Source organism: Stomoxys calcitrans, chromosome 5 (assembly GCF_963082655.1).
Source record: "Stomoxys calcitrans chromosome 5, idStoCalc2.1, whole genome shotgun sequence".
Classification (NCBI taxonomy): Eukaryota; Metazoa; Arthropoda; class Insecta; order Diptera; family Muscidae; genus Stomoxys; species Stomoxys calcitrans.
This window is the reverse complement of record NC_081556.1, coordinates 136,568,988-136,584,551: the sequence shown is the minus strand read 5'-3', so window position 1 is coordinate 136,584,551 and position 15,564 is coordinate 136,568,988. Positions and strand designations below refer to the sequence as shown.

The 15,564-nt window shown below is 38.1% G+C and overlaps 1 protein-coding gene and 1 long non-coding RNA gene across 3 annotated transcripts in view; one reads left to right on the top strand and one right to left on the bottom strand.

Annotated features, from left to right (window-relative positions):
* Nucleotides 1-15,564, top strand: part of LOC106092082 (protein GDAP2 homolog) — a 258,895-nt gene that overhangs the window by 195,083 nt on the left and 48,248 nt on the right. Inside the window, exons 1-3 of one of the 2 annotated variants that reach the window (XM_059370521.1) lie at nt 1,204-1,684; nt 1,815-1,942; nt 7,678-7,778. In XM_059370521.1, coding sequence (XP_059226504.1) covers nt 1,657-1,684; nt 1,815-1,942; nt 7,678-7,778 — 257 coding nt within the window. In that variant the 5' untranslated portion in view covers nt 1,204-1,656. Of the gene's footprint in view, nt 1-1,203; nt 1,685-1,814; nt 1,943-7,677; nt 7,779-15,564 lie in introns of those variants that run through there. The other variant, XM_059370520.1, reaches the window with a different exon arrangement.
* On the bottom strand, nt 11,289-12,958 carry LOC106092081 (uncharacterized). The gene is made up of 2 exons (XR_001222093.2): nt 11,684-12,958; nt 11,289-11,623 (listed from the first exon to the last, which is right to left on the bottom strand). It is a non-coding gene; the product is annotated as an uncharacterized LOC106092081 (long non-coding RNA).

Genomic DNA, 15,564 nt, shown 5'->3' with positions numbered 1-15,564 from the left:
TGATGGCAGGCTTAATACAAGTTACTGTGTCAAACTCCAGTGAAATCGGGTAAAAAATGCAGCTTTTATGGGCTTAAGACCCTAAATTAGCAGATCGGTATATATGACAACTTTAATTCGGTTGTTGGGAAGCTTTAAATGACTCACGGTTTAAAAATTTCATAGAAATCGGATAATAAATGCGCCTGGGGCGGGCATAAGACCCTAAAGCGGCATATGGAGCTATGTGGCAGCTATATGTAAATATGGTCCGATTTGGACCATATACGGTTTGAATATCGGGGCCCCTGGTATAACTTCCTGTTTCAAATTAAAGCGAAATCGGACAAAAAATGTGGCTTTTACGGTCTTAAGACCCCAATTCGCCTATTCGGTCTATATGGCAGCTACATCCAAATGTAGACCGGTTACAAGCCGTGGTGGGGTTTGATCAAAACTCCAATTTCAAGATTTTATTAGGAAATTCGGCGTTTTTGTTATAAAATCAGAGTTTGAACTATTTTTTTCATAAATGTCTTAACTTATTTTACAAAAATATATCATTTTGTGGAAATTTTCCTTAAAATGGAAAATTTTGTTGGCTGATGGCAACATTGGTTGCAAACCCCACTACGAATCGAAGACACCTTGTACAAAATATTGGTGAAATGGTGGGTAATGTTGTTGCTGGCGGTTCTACACAAATTAAGAGGAGTAGATAAACAACAATAATACTAACAACAACAACTATAACCACAACAATGAAATTATGAAATGCCACAGCAAAAAAAAGACCATGACAGACATACGAAAAGGCTCCGATGGAAATGAAGCGGGTAATAGGGTGATGGGGTAACCAACCAGCCATTCAATAGTCGGCGACAGCAACGACAACAACGACGACACAAGGCAAGCAGACAGAAAATCCAAACCGGCAACAGCAACGAAGGCAGCACAAAAAGCAGACAACAACCAACTCGTATGGATGACAAGCTGCGTCAAAAGCGTTTTGTTAAGGCAAGGCATTTCATGAACGACGTTTGGCTTTTCAAAGGCCGAACTCGGATTTTCAGTGTTTTTTTCCAACGAAGAAGACTGAATCTTCACGGCACATCGCAGACGTAACATCGCACTAACTAACCTACCAAACTGTCTGCGTGCCAGTTGTCAGCCTTTCTAACAGAAAAAGTGACATTTTTCTTTTCAAATTTTCTGTTTCGGTTTGTACTGCTGCTGCTGCTGCTGCTTCTCCTTCGTTATCGTTATTGTTGTGGCATTTTTGTTGTTGGTGTTTTGATTTTGGTTCATAAATTTCCTACACATGTTGGGATGATGGTTTATTTGAGTTTGGTTAGTTGAGTTGTTGTTGTCAATGTGTGCGAACAACAAAAAACACAAAGCAGCAGAATCTGAAGGAAAAAACCGCAAAAAAAGGAAAACTTGTGCTTCAAAGCAAACAAGAAAGGCAGCAGCTGCTGCAGCAGCAGCAACAAACAACTCATACACATCCGTCCAACGTATCAAAGCGAAAACGCAGAAAAATAACGCCACCAGAAATCTCCAGTTGCCAAAGAAGAGGCGCAGCAAGTCGCTAGATTTTATCCACAAGCCGCCGCAAGTGTTCTCCATTCCAAGAAATAGAAAAAACAAAAACAACAACACAACACCTTTGACGCCATGATTAATAATTCATTTCAATTTTCTTGTAAATATTGGCAAAAAAAATTAAAAAAAAAAAATAATATCTTTAACCGCCTGAATTTTGAAGATTACTAAGACTTCGATTTGCTTTGTTCTCTCTTTCTCTTCTAATTCTATGCACTCTGCACCATCAGCTGACGACGATTCGGATAATTGCCCCCACGATTTTGAAGGTGGTGGTTCGGATCTTGAATACGGTTTGTCCGATTTAAATGGTTTGCATCTGAACTCATACAGTGGAGGCATGCAAGCTGAGATACAGGTATGTTTAACTACATTTTATAAACTCTTTTTTTTATTTGCACATTATATAAATTTTTGGACATTCAAAAAGAAAAAAAAAAACAACTTCACCTTTAGTGTCGCCAACCACATGTGTGCTTCTTGTCTTGCTAAACAATTTGGAAATGTCAATCTTTATTTAGTGTCAAGTGGAGAGAAAACAACACAGAAAGAAAGCTTTTCCTTTCACTCTCTCAGTTTCTCTCTCACTCTCCCTCTCTTCGTTCATGTTAAAAATGGTAAACGCATTACAAATGTATTGGTGCATTGCTTATCAATGAGAGTTTCTAATACATTTACAAGGGAAACTTTAGCTCTCTCACAGGGCATAGCAATTGCAACTCACAATCGATTTTCCAATGAATCAGCTGTTTGGTCTCATATGTTAAGATATGGTGTTACCATCTTAAGCTAATTTTATACCATTTCTATGAAGTGGTTATGTTGGAAACCCCTTGAAGTTTAGAAACTGGGCGCAAAAGTTAAATGTTCACATTTTTGTAAGGGCAGTTTTGTTAGAGCATTGGAAAAAAATAATAATTATGAGAAAATTAAATAAATGTACTTTTATATTTTCCATCACGAAAAAAGCTTATAAAAAATTAAATGGTAAAAATGGAAAAATCCGTTAGGCCGGGCAGAACCTTCGATATTCAGCACCACGGATGCATACATAACAAGTAAAAAGGCGCTAAGTACGGCCGGGCCGAACTTTGGATACCCACCTCCTCGTGCATATATGTAAACCACCTTTCATCAAAATCCGGTGAAAAATACATACCTTATGCCCCATAGCAGCTATATCGAAATGGACCAAATACTAATAGGTACAAGTCATTGTTCAATTGTGTATAACAAAATATTGGTCTTTTTAGTACCTATATCTAAAACTAAACCCATCTGAACCATATACGATACGGATGTTGAAAAGCCTAACATAAGTCACTGTGTCAAATTTCAGTGAAATCGTATTATAAATGCGCCTATATGGGGCCTTTTATGGCCCCAAAACCTTAAATCGAGAGATCGGTCTATCCAAATTGAAGAAGAATGTCGAAGGGCCTAACATAACTCACTGTCCCAAATTTCGGCGCCAACGGACAATAAATGCGCCCTTTATGGGCCCAAAACCTAAAATCGAGAGATCGGTCTATATGGCAGCTATATCCAAATCTGGACCGATCTGGGCTAAATAGAAGAAGAATGTCGAATGGCCTTACACAACTCACTGTCCCAAATTTCAGCAAAATCGGATACTAAATGTGGCTTTTATGGGCCTAAGACCCTAAATTTGCGAATCTGTCTATATGGCAGCTATATTCAAATCTGGATCGATATGGGCCAAATTGCAGAAGGATGTCGAAGGGCCTTGCACAGCTCACTATCCCAAATTTCAGCAATCTCGGATAATAAATGTGACTTTTATAGGCCTAAGGCCCTAAATCGGCGGATCGGTCTATATGGGGGTCGCATTTGTTGTCCAACTGTCGTCACTTTTTTGGTCCAAGGACGAACCCTATTGGCTGTAGAATACACCATATTGATTCAATATTTGAAAAAAGTGGCGTAAAGTTCTTTTTTGAAAATCCCAATACGTATGCAAAATTTCATCAAAATCGGTCCGATATGGTCTTTTAAGTCTTCAGTATCCGCACTTTTGGTCCGATCTTTACAAAATTTTGTATGAGGTGTTTTGTTTGCTGTCTTAATACCTGCCCAAAATTTCACCGCATCAGATTTAGATATAGCTCGCATATATATATATATTTGTTCCGATGTGGCCTTCAATTACTGCAGAAACCACAATTTTGATCCTAATTGTTCTTTTAGACGTCCGAATATGTGTGCATAACTTCATCAAAATCGGTCTAAATTTATATGTAGCGCAGGTATATATCTTTAGCCGATATTCGCCTTTAAAACTGCTGTAGCCAGACTTTGGGTCCTATTGTAAAAACAGGCAAGATTTAGACTTAGGTTCACATCACAAATAATAGATACACTCGTTGGTGTACAGTATTATATAGTCAACTGCGCCCGACATTAGCTTTTCCTTACATATTCTGTAATATGACCATGGAAGAAACATTGTCGGCAACGACGAACGATATCCAGCCATGAAAAGCTTTCCCACCCCCCGCCCAGGAATTCGAAGGTACTTGCAAACCTTTATTGTTTCCCATACTACGCCCCTTAGTTGATCTGGTATTGTGTCCCCACCAAAGTGCCGGTGTTTGTAAGACGACAAAGCCAGGCAATGGCATAGAAAATGATCCAACGTCTCACCATCTTCCCCACATGCCCTACACATGCTATCACCGATTTTTCATACGGGAGATTTTAGCCCCCTTACGATGCAAATACAAACTTGCCCATAAACATTCCATTAAGGAACAGGGGCAAATTTCTCACATATCAATGAGTACAGTTCGATTCAAGTTTAAGCTCAATGATAATGGACCTCCCTTTTATACCCGAGTTCGAACGGAGCGTGCCGCAATGCGACACCTCTTTGAGTTGAAGTTTTTACATGGCTGCTATACCATTTTTTTTAATGGAATAGTTCCTCACAAATTTCGATAGCAAAAGTCTTCATCCCGACGGAACGCAAGCTGGAAGTGTTTTAAATTGCAAATTTGCCCATGAAAATTCCATTAAGGAAATGGGGCAAACTTCTCACAAATCAATGAGTGCTGTCCGATTCAATTCTAAGCTCAATAATAAGGGATCTCCTTTTTATAGCCGAGTCCGAACGGCGTGGCGCAGAGCGACACCTCTTACATGGCAAAGTACCTCACAAATGTCGCCAGTATTAGGAGGGGATAACCACCACTAAAAAATATTCTGATGTTCTTGTTACGATTCGAACCCCGGCGTTCTGCGTCATAGGCAGACATGCTAATCTCTGCGCTACGGTGGCCTCCGCGCCCACACCGATAGGAAAGGAACGGACAACTCGCTACGGTCTGATGCCACCATCGCAGCTGTTGGGTTTTTGGAGACCATTTTGAGCCTACTCCTGAAGGGCTTCCAAATTTTTGGGTTAAAGGTAATACCTGTTACGAGATACGATCATTTTTCTTCGAGGAATGAAATCAAAAACACGTCCGCAAAAATTTTATAAAATTTTCTCCTAACAAAATTTCCATAATATTTTCTCAAAAAACTAAATTTCCATAAAACTTTCTCTAAAGAAAAATATCCATGAAATTTTCTCTAAAGAAAAAATTTCTATGAAATTTTCTCTAAAGAAAAAATTTTCATGAAATTTTCTCTAGAGACAAAATTTCCATGAAATTTTTTCTAAAGACAAAATTTCCATGAAATTTTCTCTAAAGACAAAATTTCCATAACATATTCCTCAAAGATAAAATATTAATGAAATTTTCTCTAAATTAAAATTTTTTTATGAAATTTTCTCTAAAGATAGAACTCCCTCAAATTTTCTCTAAGTTCTAAATTTCCATGAAATTTTCTTTACATACAAAATTTCCATGAAATTTGCTCTAGAGACAAAATTTCCACGAAATTTTCTTTAAGACAAAATGTTTACAGAATTTTCCCTAAAGACAAGATTTCCATAAAATGTTCTCTTAAAAAGCAAAATTTCCATCAAATTTTCTCTCAAGACAGAATTTCACGAAATTTTCTCTAAAGCAAGATTTCATTTTTTTTTTCAAATTGTCTACTAATAACAAATTTTAATGAACATTAAGATAAATATTTTTTTTTTTCACATATTTTTATACCCTTCACCATAGCATGGGGGTATACTAATTTCGTCATTCTGTTTGTAACTCCTCGAAATATTTGTCTAAGACATTATTGATAGTCATGACATTTTAAGTGGATCTAGCCATGTCCGTCTGTCTGTCCGTCCGTCCGTCCGTCTGTCTGTCGAGAGCATGCTTACTTTCGAAGGAGTACAGCTAGCCGCTTGAAATTGGATCTAGCCATGTCCGTCTGTCTGTCCGTCCGTCCGTCTGTCTGTCGAGAGCACGCTTACTTTCGAAGGAGTAAAGCTAGCCGCTTGAAATTTTGCACAAATACTTTTTGTTAGGCCACCGTAGCGCTGAGGTTTGCATGTCCGCATATGACGCTAAACGCCTGGGTTCGAATCCTGATGAGACCCTCAGAAAAAATATTCAGCGGTGGTTTTCCCCTCCTAATACTGGCAGCATATGTGAGGTACGATGCCATGTAAAACTTCTCTCCAAAGAGGTGTCGCGCAGCGGCACGCCGTCCGGACTCGGCTATAAAAAGGAGGCCCCTTATCATTGAGCTTAAACATGAATCGGACTGCACACATTGATATGTGAGAAGTTTGGCCCTGTTCCGTTGTGGAATGTTAATGGGCGAAATTTGCATTTACTTTTTGTTAGTGTAGGTCGATTGGGATTGTAAATGGGTCAAATCGGTTCATGTTTCGATATAGCTGCCATATAAACCGATCTTGGGTATTGGTTGGCGCCCTCTAGAGGCTCAATACTCTAGAGGGCGCCATTTTCGTCACATTTCTCTGAAATTTTGCACGTGGTATTTTATTATGATTTCCAACAACAGTATTGAGTATGGTTGAAATCGGTCCATAACCTGATATAGCTGCCATATAAACGGGTCCGGGATATCGACTTCTTAAGCCTCTAGAGGGCGCAATTCCTATCCGATTTGGCCGAAATTTTGTGCGACGTGTTTCGTTGTGACTTTCAACAACTGAGCCAAAAATGGTCTAAATCGGTTCATAACCTGATATAGCTGCCATTTGAACCAATCTGGGATCTTGACTTCTTGAGCCTCTAGAGGGCGCAATTCCTATCCGATTTGGCTGAAATTTTGTACGACGTGTTTTGTTTTGACTTTCAACAACTGAGCCAAGTATGGTTTAAATCCGTTCACCTGATATAGCTGCCATTTTAACCGATCTGGGATCTTGACTTCTTAAGCCTCTAGAGGGCGCAATTCCTATCCGATTTGTCTGAAATTTCGTACAACGTGTTTCGTTGTGACTTTCAACAACTGAGCCAAGTATGGTCTAAATCAGTTCATAACCTGATATAGCTGTCATATAAACGGATCTGGGATCTTGACTTCTTTAGCCTCTAGAGGGCGTAATTATTATCCGAATTGGATGCAATTTTGTACAACGGCTTCTCCCATGACCTTGTTAAATATGGTTCGAATCGATCTATAGCCTGATGCAGCTCCCATATAAACCAATCTCTCTATTTTACTTCTTGAGCCCCTAAAGGCCGCAATTCTTACTCGAATTGGCTAATGGCCCTTATCGGACCATAACTTGATATAGCTCCAATATTAAAGCAATTCTTTTCTTTTATCCTTTGTTTGCCTAAAAAGAGATATCCGGAAAAGAACTCGACTAATGCGATCTATGGTGGAGGGTATTCGGATTTGGCCGAAGATTCGGCCCGGCCAAATTTAGCACGCTTTTACTTGTTTTTAGTTTGGATGTTCCTTTAGCATTAGTTCGAGTTTTTCGTGTCTAATGCGATAGGCTGTGGTTGGCCACATTAATAAATTTTCTTGACTTAAACTAAAATTGGTGTCAGTCTTAAAATCACATATTTCTTATCCCCTCAGTTTTGGTCTTTGTTCTTTCCGATTATAGCACAATGAGGTTTTTTTCCATTTGTTTTCATTAAAAAAAATTTCCATTTCACTTTTTTTTTTTTTGTTCTCTCTTTCTTTCTTTTGAAGGCCGATTTGGATCGCCAACATTTGTTGGGCGACAGAACACGCAATGGTGTCTACGAAAGTGTTGTCGCCGATGGCATTGAGGGCTTGGAACATCAAGAAAGGTATGTTGTGCTCATAATTATCACTAGATTACCATCTCTAAATGGTCATGAATATGTTGTGGATGGAGGAGACAGGTTTATGATACCAAAAAAAAAAAATGAATATAAAATTGTAATCCTAGACAGACTTTTTGCAACTACGTCACAGCGTGCCTTTGTCATAGATTTGTTTTGTTTTTTTTTTTCGAGACATTTTACGCTTGGCATGATGCCATTGTTATACCTTAGCAGTGGTAGCATTTGGTATCAATTTCATCGTTAAACAAATTGGATGTAACAAATATTCGAGAAATCGTTTCACAACATGTGATCTTAGATCAAAGATGCAATGTGAAAAATATTAAAAAAAAACAAACACAGTTAATAATAAGTGAAATGAAAAAAAGTATTGTCTTGAAAGAGGAACAATATTTTAAAATATAAATAATTTTATTTTAATTTAGGGAAAATAATTTTAAAATATAAATGAAATAAAAAAAATAATTTTTTTTTATAAACAAAATTTCCATAAAATATTTATACCCTCCACCATAGGATAGGGGTATACTAATTTCGTCATTCTGTTTGTAACTCCTCGAAATATTCGTCTAAGACTCCATAAAGTATATATATTCTTGATAGTCTTGACATTTTAAGTCGATCTAGCCATGTCCGTCCGTCCGTTCGTCCGTCTATCTGCCGAAAGCACGCTAACTTTCGAAGAAGTAAAGCTAAATGCTAATTTTGCCCATGAACATTCCACATAGGAACAGGGGCAAACTTCTCACATATCAGTGAGTGCTGTCCGATTCAAGTTTAATCTCAATGCTAAGGGGCCTGCTTTTTATAGCCGACTCCGAACGGCGTGCCGCAGTGCGACACCTCTTTGGAGAGAAGTTTCACATGGCATAGTACCTCACAAAGGTTGCCAGCATTAGGAGGGGAAAACCACCGCTGAACATTTTTTCTGATGGTCTCGCCAGGATTCGAACCCAGGCGTTCAGGGTCATAGGCGGGACATGATAATCTCTGCGCTACGGTGGCCGCCACTTGAAATTTTGCACAATGATATAGTGTAGATCGGTTGGAATTGTAAATGGGCCATATCGGTCCATTTTTTGATGTAGCTGCCATATACACCGATATAAGATCTTGACTTCTTGAGCCACTAGAAGATGCAATTCTAATTTGATTTGGCTGAAATTTTGCACGACGTGATTTGTTATGATTTTCAATATATGTGCTAAGTATGGTGGAAATCGGTTCATAATCTGTTATAGCTGCCATATAAACCGATCTGGGGTCGTGACTTCTCGAGCCACTTGAGGGCGCAATTATTATCCGATTCAGCTGAAATTATGCATAAGGTGTTTTGTTATGACTTCCAACAACTGTGTTAAGAATGGTTCAAATCGGTTCATAATCTGATATAGCTGCCATATAACCGATCTGGGGTCTTGATTTCTTGAACCTCTACAGGGAGCAATTTCTATCCGATTTGGCGGAAATTTTGCATGGCGTGTTTTGTTATGACTTCCAACAACTGTGTTAAGAATGGTTCATATCGGTTCATAATCTGAATCAGCTGTCATATAAACCGATCTGGGGTCTTGACTTCTCGAGCCACTAGAGGGCACAATTATTATCCGATTCAGCTGATATTTCGCATGAGATGTTTTGTTCTTACTTTCAACAGCTGTGCTAAGTATGGTTCAAATCGGTCCATAACCTGACGTAGCTGCCATATAAACCGATCGGGGGTCTTGACTTCTTGAGCCTCTACAGGGAACAATTCCTATCCGATTTGGCTGAAATTTTAGACGACGTGTTTTGTTATAACTTCCAACAACTGTGTTAAGAATGGTTCAAATCGGTCCATAAGCTGGTATAGGTGCCATATATACCGATTTGGGGTCTTGACTTCTTGAGCCTCTACAGGGAGCAATTCCTATCCGATTTGGCTGAAATTTTGCATGGCGTGTTTTGTTATGACTTCCAACAACTGTGTTCAAAATGGTTCAAATCGGTGGATAATCTGATATAGCTGCCATATAAACCGATCTGGGGTCTTGACTTCTTGAGGCACTAGAGGGCGCAATTCCGATCCGATTTGACTGAAATTTTGCATGAGATGTTTTGTTATGACTTTCAACAGCTGTGCTAAGTATGGTTCAAATCGGTCGATAAGCTGGTATAGGTGCCATATAAACCGATCTGGGGCTTGACTTCTTGAGCCTCTGCAGGGAGCAATTCCTATCCGATTTGGCTGAAATTATGCATGGCGTTCTTTGTTATGACTTCCAACAACTGGTTCAAATCGGTGGATAATCTGATATAGCTGCCTTATAAGCCGATCTGGGGTCTTGACTTCTTGACCCACTAGAGGGCGCTATTATTATACGATTTGGCTGAAATTTTGAACAACGGCTTCTTCCATGACCTTCAACATAGGTGTCGAATGTTGTCTGAATCGGTTTAAATCCTTTTACAGATCCCACATAAACCAATCTCTTCTTCAGCCCCTAAAGGGCACAATTCTTACTAGATTTGGCTGAAATTTTTCACAATGACTTCTACTATGGCCTCCAAAATTCAATTTAATTATGGTCCGAAATGAACCATAACTTGATATGGTTCCAATAATATAGCAATTCTTTTGTCCTTGGTTTGCCTAAAAAGCGATACCGGGAAAAGAGCTCGACAAATTGTAATCCATGGTGGAAGGTATATAAAAATCAACCCAGCCGAACTTAACACGATTGGTAAACATTTGTAACAAGGACAAAACTTTAACAAACATTTTTTCTACGGACAAAATTTCCTTAAAATTAAAAAAATTGCCATTAAATTTTTTCTAAAGTCGAAATTTGCATGAAATTACCTCTAGAGACAAAATTTTCTCTGAAGACAAAATTTTTAGAGATTTTCTCTGGAGACAAAATTTCAATGCAATTTTCTTTAGAGACAAGATTTCAATGAAATTTTCTTTAGAGACAAGATTTCAATGAAATTTTCTCTAAAGACAAAATTTCCACGAATTTTCCTCTAAAGACAAAATTTTCATGAAATTTTCTCTAAAGACAAAATTACCATGAAATTTTCTCTAAAGACAAAATTTCCATGAAATTTTCTCTAAAGACAAAATTTCCATGAAATTTCCTCTAAAGACAAAATTTCCATGAAATTTTCTCTAAAGACAAAATTACCATGAAATTTTCTCTTAAGACAAAATTTCCATGAAATTTTCTCTAAAGATAAAATTTCCATGAAATTTTCTCTAAAGACAAAATTACCATGAAATTAAATTTTCTCTACAGACAAGATTTCAATGAAATTTTTTCTGGAGACAAGATTTGAACGAAATTTTCTCTAGAGACAAAATTTCAATAAAAATTTCTACTAATACACAATGTCCACAAAATCGTTCGAGAACTTCTAATGCAGAAAATTCCACTTGCCAAGGAAGAGTATAAACCTTGGGACATAGACAACAATTGCTCCTTTCTCCCATTAATCAACTTTAACTTCAACTGAATCAATAAAAAATTAAAGTCATTTATTTTGCCAATTCTCTGATAAAACAAAAAATCAAGGTCTCATTTTTGAAGTCATTAATTTGCCCCTTCATGCTTAACACAATGAAGGACAAATAAATTGGCCTATATTCAATAGAGCCACATTTAGCTCCCTTGTCTTCTCTTCATTCATTTTGGTTATCAAAATCAGCTTTTGGGTCAATGTTAAATGCTTGGAAATTTAGCCACTATCATTTCCAACAATTTATGGTTTCGACTATAGAAACAAATAGTTATCACATAACGAGGAGTCCTTTTGTTTATCACCCACCGCATATGCTTTTCAAAAAACTGAAATAACTAAACGATGTCTTTGGTCACGGCAAACTCGCATATAATCAATTAACTGACCTTAGATAATTTTCAAAAAAACCCAAATAATTGCAAAATTACTTTGGCATTTGTGAGCAATTAATCATGTAAATGTTCTCTTGTTCATTTGCCAGCATTTATTTCGAAAAGGAAACGGAAATTGACAGAACTTTAAACGCACTGGCCAAGAGTAATGGTTGTTATAGTGTCAAATGTCAATAAGAACTAAACTTTTGTTTAAATGCAACGAAATGCGATTACAACACCCAAATGTACGAACTTTGAATGTTAACTTCAATGGGTAATAAAGAATGACGTCGAGAAAGAGTAAGTTGGTAGCAGTGTGTGAAAAAAGGGGAGGGAAAGGGTCGAGAGGAGGTTTGGAAAAAACACTCTTAAAGTTGTCGTGTTGACACTTAAATTAAATGTTTCGAAAGTTACGCAAACCACCAATTACTAACAGAGTTGCCAAATCTATTTTAAAAACAATTTCGTTTTGAATTTCGAATTAGATTGTTATAGCCTACAACATAGGATGGGGGTATACTAATTTAGTCATGCCGTTTGTAACACATCGACATGTTGATCTGAGATCTAATATAGTATATATTGGGTTGCCCAAAAAGTAATTGCGGATTTTTTAAAAGAAAGTAAATGCATTTTCAATAAAACTTAGAATGAACCTTAATCAAATATACTATTTTTACACTTATTTTCTAAAGCAAGCTAAAAGTAACAGCTGATAACTGACAGAAGAAAGAATGCAATTACAGAGTCACAAGCTGTGAAAAAATTTGTCAACGCCGACTATATGAAAAATCCGCAATTACTTTTTGGGCAACCCAATATATTGTTGATCCTATTGACATTCTGAATCGATTTTACCAGATCCGTCCGTCTGTCCGTCCATCTGTCCGTCCGTCTGTCCGTACGTCTGTCCGTCCGTCCGTCCGTCCGTCCGTCTGTCCATCCGTCTGTCCATTCGTCTCTCTGTCGCAAGCACGCCTACTTTCTATGGAACAAAGCTAGACCCTTGACATTTTACCCAAATACATCTGGTTTGTGTAGGTCAGTCGGGAATGTAAATGGAGCATATCGATACATGTTTTGATATAGCTCCATAAAATCCGAACTCGGATCTTGACTGCTTGAGCCTCCAGAGGGCGCAATTTTATTTTGACTTTCAACAACTGTGCCAAGAATGGTTCCAATCGGTTTATAACCAGATATAACTGCCATGTAAACCGCTCTCGGATCTTGACTTCTTGAGTCTCTATAGAGCGCAATTCTTATCCGAGTACAGTCCAAATTGGTACATTACCTGATATAACTGCCATATAAACCGATCTCGGATCTTGACTTATTGAGCCGCCAGAGGGCGCAATTACTTGACTGAAAATTTGCCTGCGATATTTTATTACAGACTCCAATAACTAAGCTAAGAATGCTACAAATCGGTCTATATCCTGATATAGCTGTCATATGAATCGCTCTCGGATATTGACTTATTGATCCTCTAGAGGGCGCAATTCTTATCCAATTTGGGTGAAAGTCTTAACAGAGCATTTTATTATGATTTCCCCATCCCTAGCATAGTCCATAACCTGATATAACTGCCATATAAACCGGTCTCGGATCTTGACTTCTTGAGCCTCTGGAGGGTCAAATTCTTTTCGCATTTGGTGTTGTGTTCTGAATTCTAATAACTGTGTCCAGAATGGTCTAAATCGGTACATAACCTGATATAGCTGTCACATGAACCAATCTTGGATGTTGAGCTCTTGAGCCTCCAGAGGGCGCATTTCTTATCCGATTTGGTTAAAGTTTTGTCTACGGTATTTTATTTTTATTTCAAACAATTGTGCCAAGAATGGTATAAATCGGTTCGCAACCCGTTATTACTGTCTTATAAACCGATCTCGGATGTTGACTTGTTGAGCCTCTAGAGGGCGCAATTCCTAACGAACTTGGCTGAAAATTTTCTTGAAGTATTTTATTACGGATTCCAGTAACTATGCTAAGAATGCTACAAATCGGTCTATAACCTGATATAACGTCATATGAACAGCTCTCGAGTTTGACCACGGTAACTATGCTGCTAAGAATGCTACAAATCGGTCTATAACCTGATGACCGCTCTCGAGTCCGAGTCTGGCTTATTGAGCCTCTAGATGGCGCAATTCTTAACCGATTTGTTTGAAATTTTTAACATCACCTTGCATAGTACAGTCCATATCGGTTCATAACCTGATATAGCCGTCATATAAACCGAACTTGGATACTGATTTCGTAAGCTCCTAGAGGGCGCAATTCTTATCCGATTTTGCTGAAATTTGGGACGAAGTGTTTTATTACGACTTCCCATCACCATCCCTAGTACAGTCCAAAACGGTACGTAACTTGATATAAGTGCCATATAAACCAATATCGGATCTTGCCGTCTTGAGCCGATAGAGGGCGCAATTGTTATCCAATTTGCTTTAGTTTTTGTTTTGGTTTGACCATTAATTACTGTGCCAAGTATGGTCTAAATCCGTTCATAACATGATATAGCTCCCATATAAACCCATTTTGGATCTTGACTTCGTCAAACGCTAGAGGGCGCAATTATTATCCGGTTTGTCTGAAATTTTGCATGAAGTGTTCTGGTTTGACCAATAACAGCTGTTATTGCAAATTTTGCCCATGAACATTCCACTAAGGAACAGGGGCAAACTTCTCACATATCAATGAGTGCTGTCCGATTTAAGTTTAAGCTCAATGCTAAGGGGCCTCCTTTTTATAGCCGACTCCGAACGGCGTGCCGCAGTGCGACACCTCTTTGGAGAGAAGTTTTACATGGCATAGTACCTTGCAAATGTTGCCAGCATTAGGAGGGGAAAACCACCGCTGAAAATTGTTTCTGATGGTCTTGCCAGGATTCGAACCCAGGCGTTCAGCATAATAGGCGGACATGCTAACCTCTGCGCTACGGTGGCCTCCAACAACTGTTATTAGTATGGTTCAAATCGGTTCATAACCTGATATAGCTCTCATATAACCGATATAGGATCTTGAATTCTTAAGCCGCTAGAGGTTTGGCTGAAATTTTTCATGAAGTGTTCTGGTTTGACCAGCAACAACTGTTATAAGTATGGTTCCATTCGGTTCATAACCTGATATAGCTCCCATATAAATCGATTACGGATCTTGACTTCTTTCTAACTTCTAACAACTGCGCCAAGTGTATGGTTCGAATCGATCAATTACCTATCTGCCATTTCAACCGATCTGGATCTTGTTTTCTTGAGCCTCTAGAGGGCGTAATTATTATCCCATTTGTACAACGGCTTCACCCATGACCTTTAATATGCGTGTTAAATATGATCCAAATCGGTCTATAGCCAGATACAGCTCCCATATAAATCAATCTCTCTATTTTATTTCTGCAGCCCCTAAAGGGCGCAATTCTTACTCGAATTGGCTGAAATTTTACACAATGACTTCTACTACTACTATGGTCTCCAACATTCAATTCAATTATGGTCCAAATCGGACCATTACTTGATATAGCTTCGATATTAAATCAATTCCTTTCTTTTATTCTTGGTTTTCCTTAAAAGAGATATCGGGAAAAGAACTCGACAAATGCGATCTATGGTGGAGGGTATATAAGATTTGGCCCGGCCGAACTTATCACGCTTTTACTTGGTAAATTTCATAGAAATCGCCTCAAATTGAGATATAGCTCCCACATATATGTTCGTCCGATTTGGACTAAAATTGCAATTATATCGTCATTTGTTAACCGATTCTGAGGAAATTTTGCTCAAGGGGTTCTCATATAAGTCTTAACATTACTGGTGATTTTAATAGAAATCGGTTCAGATTTAGATATAGATATAGGTTGGGACTAGAATTGCAATAATTTGGTCATTTGT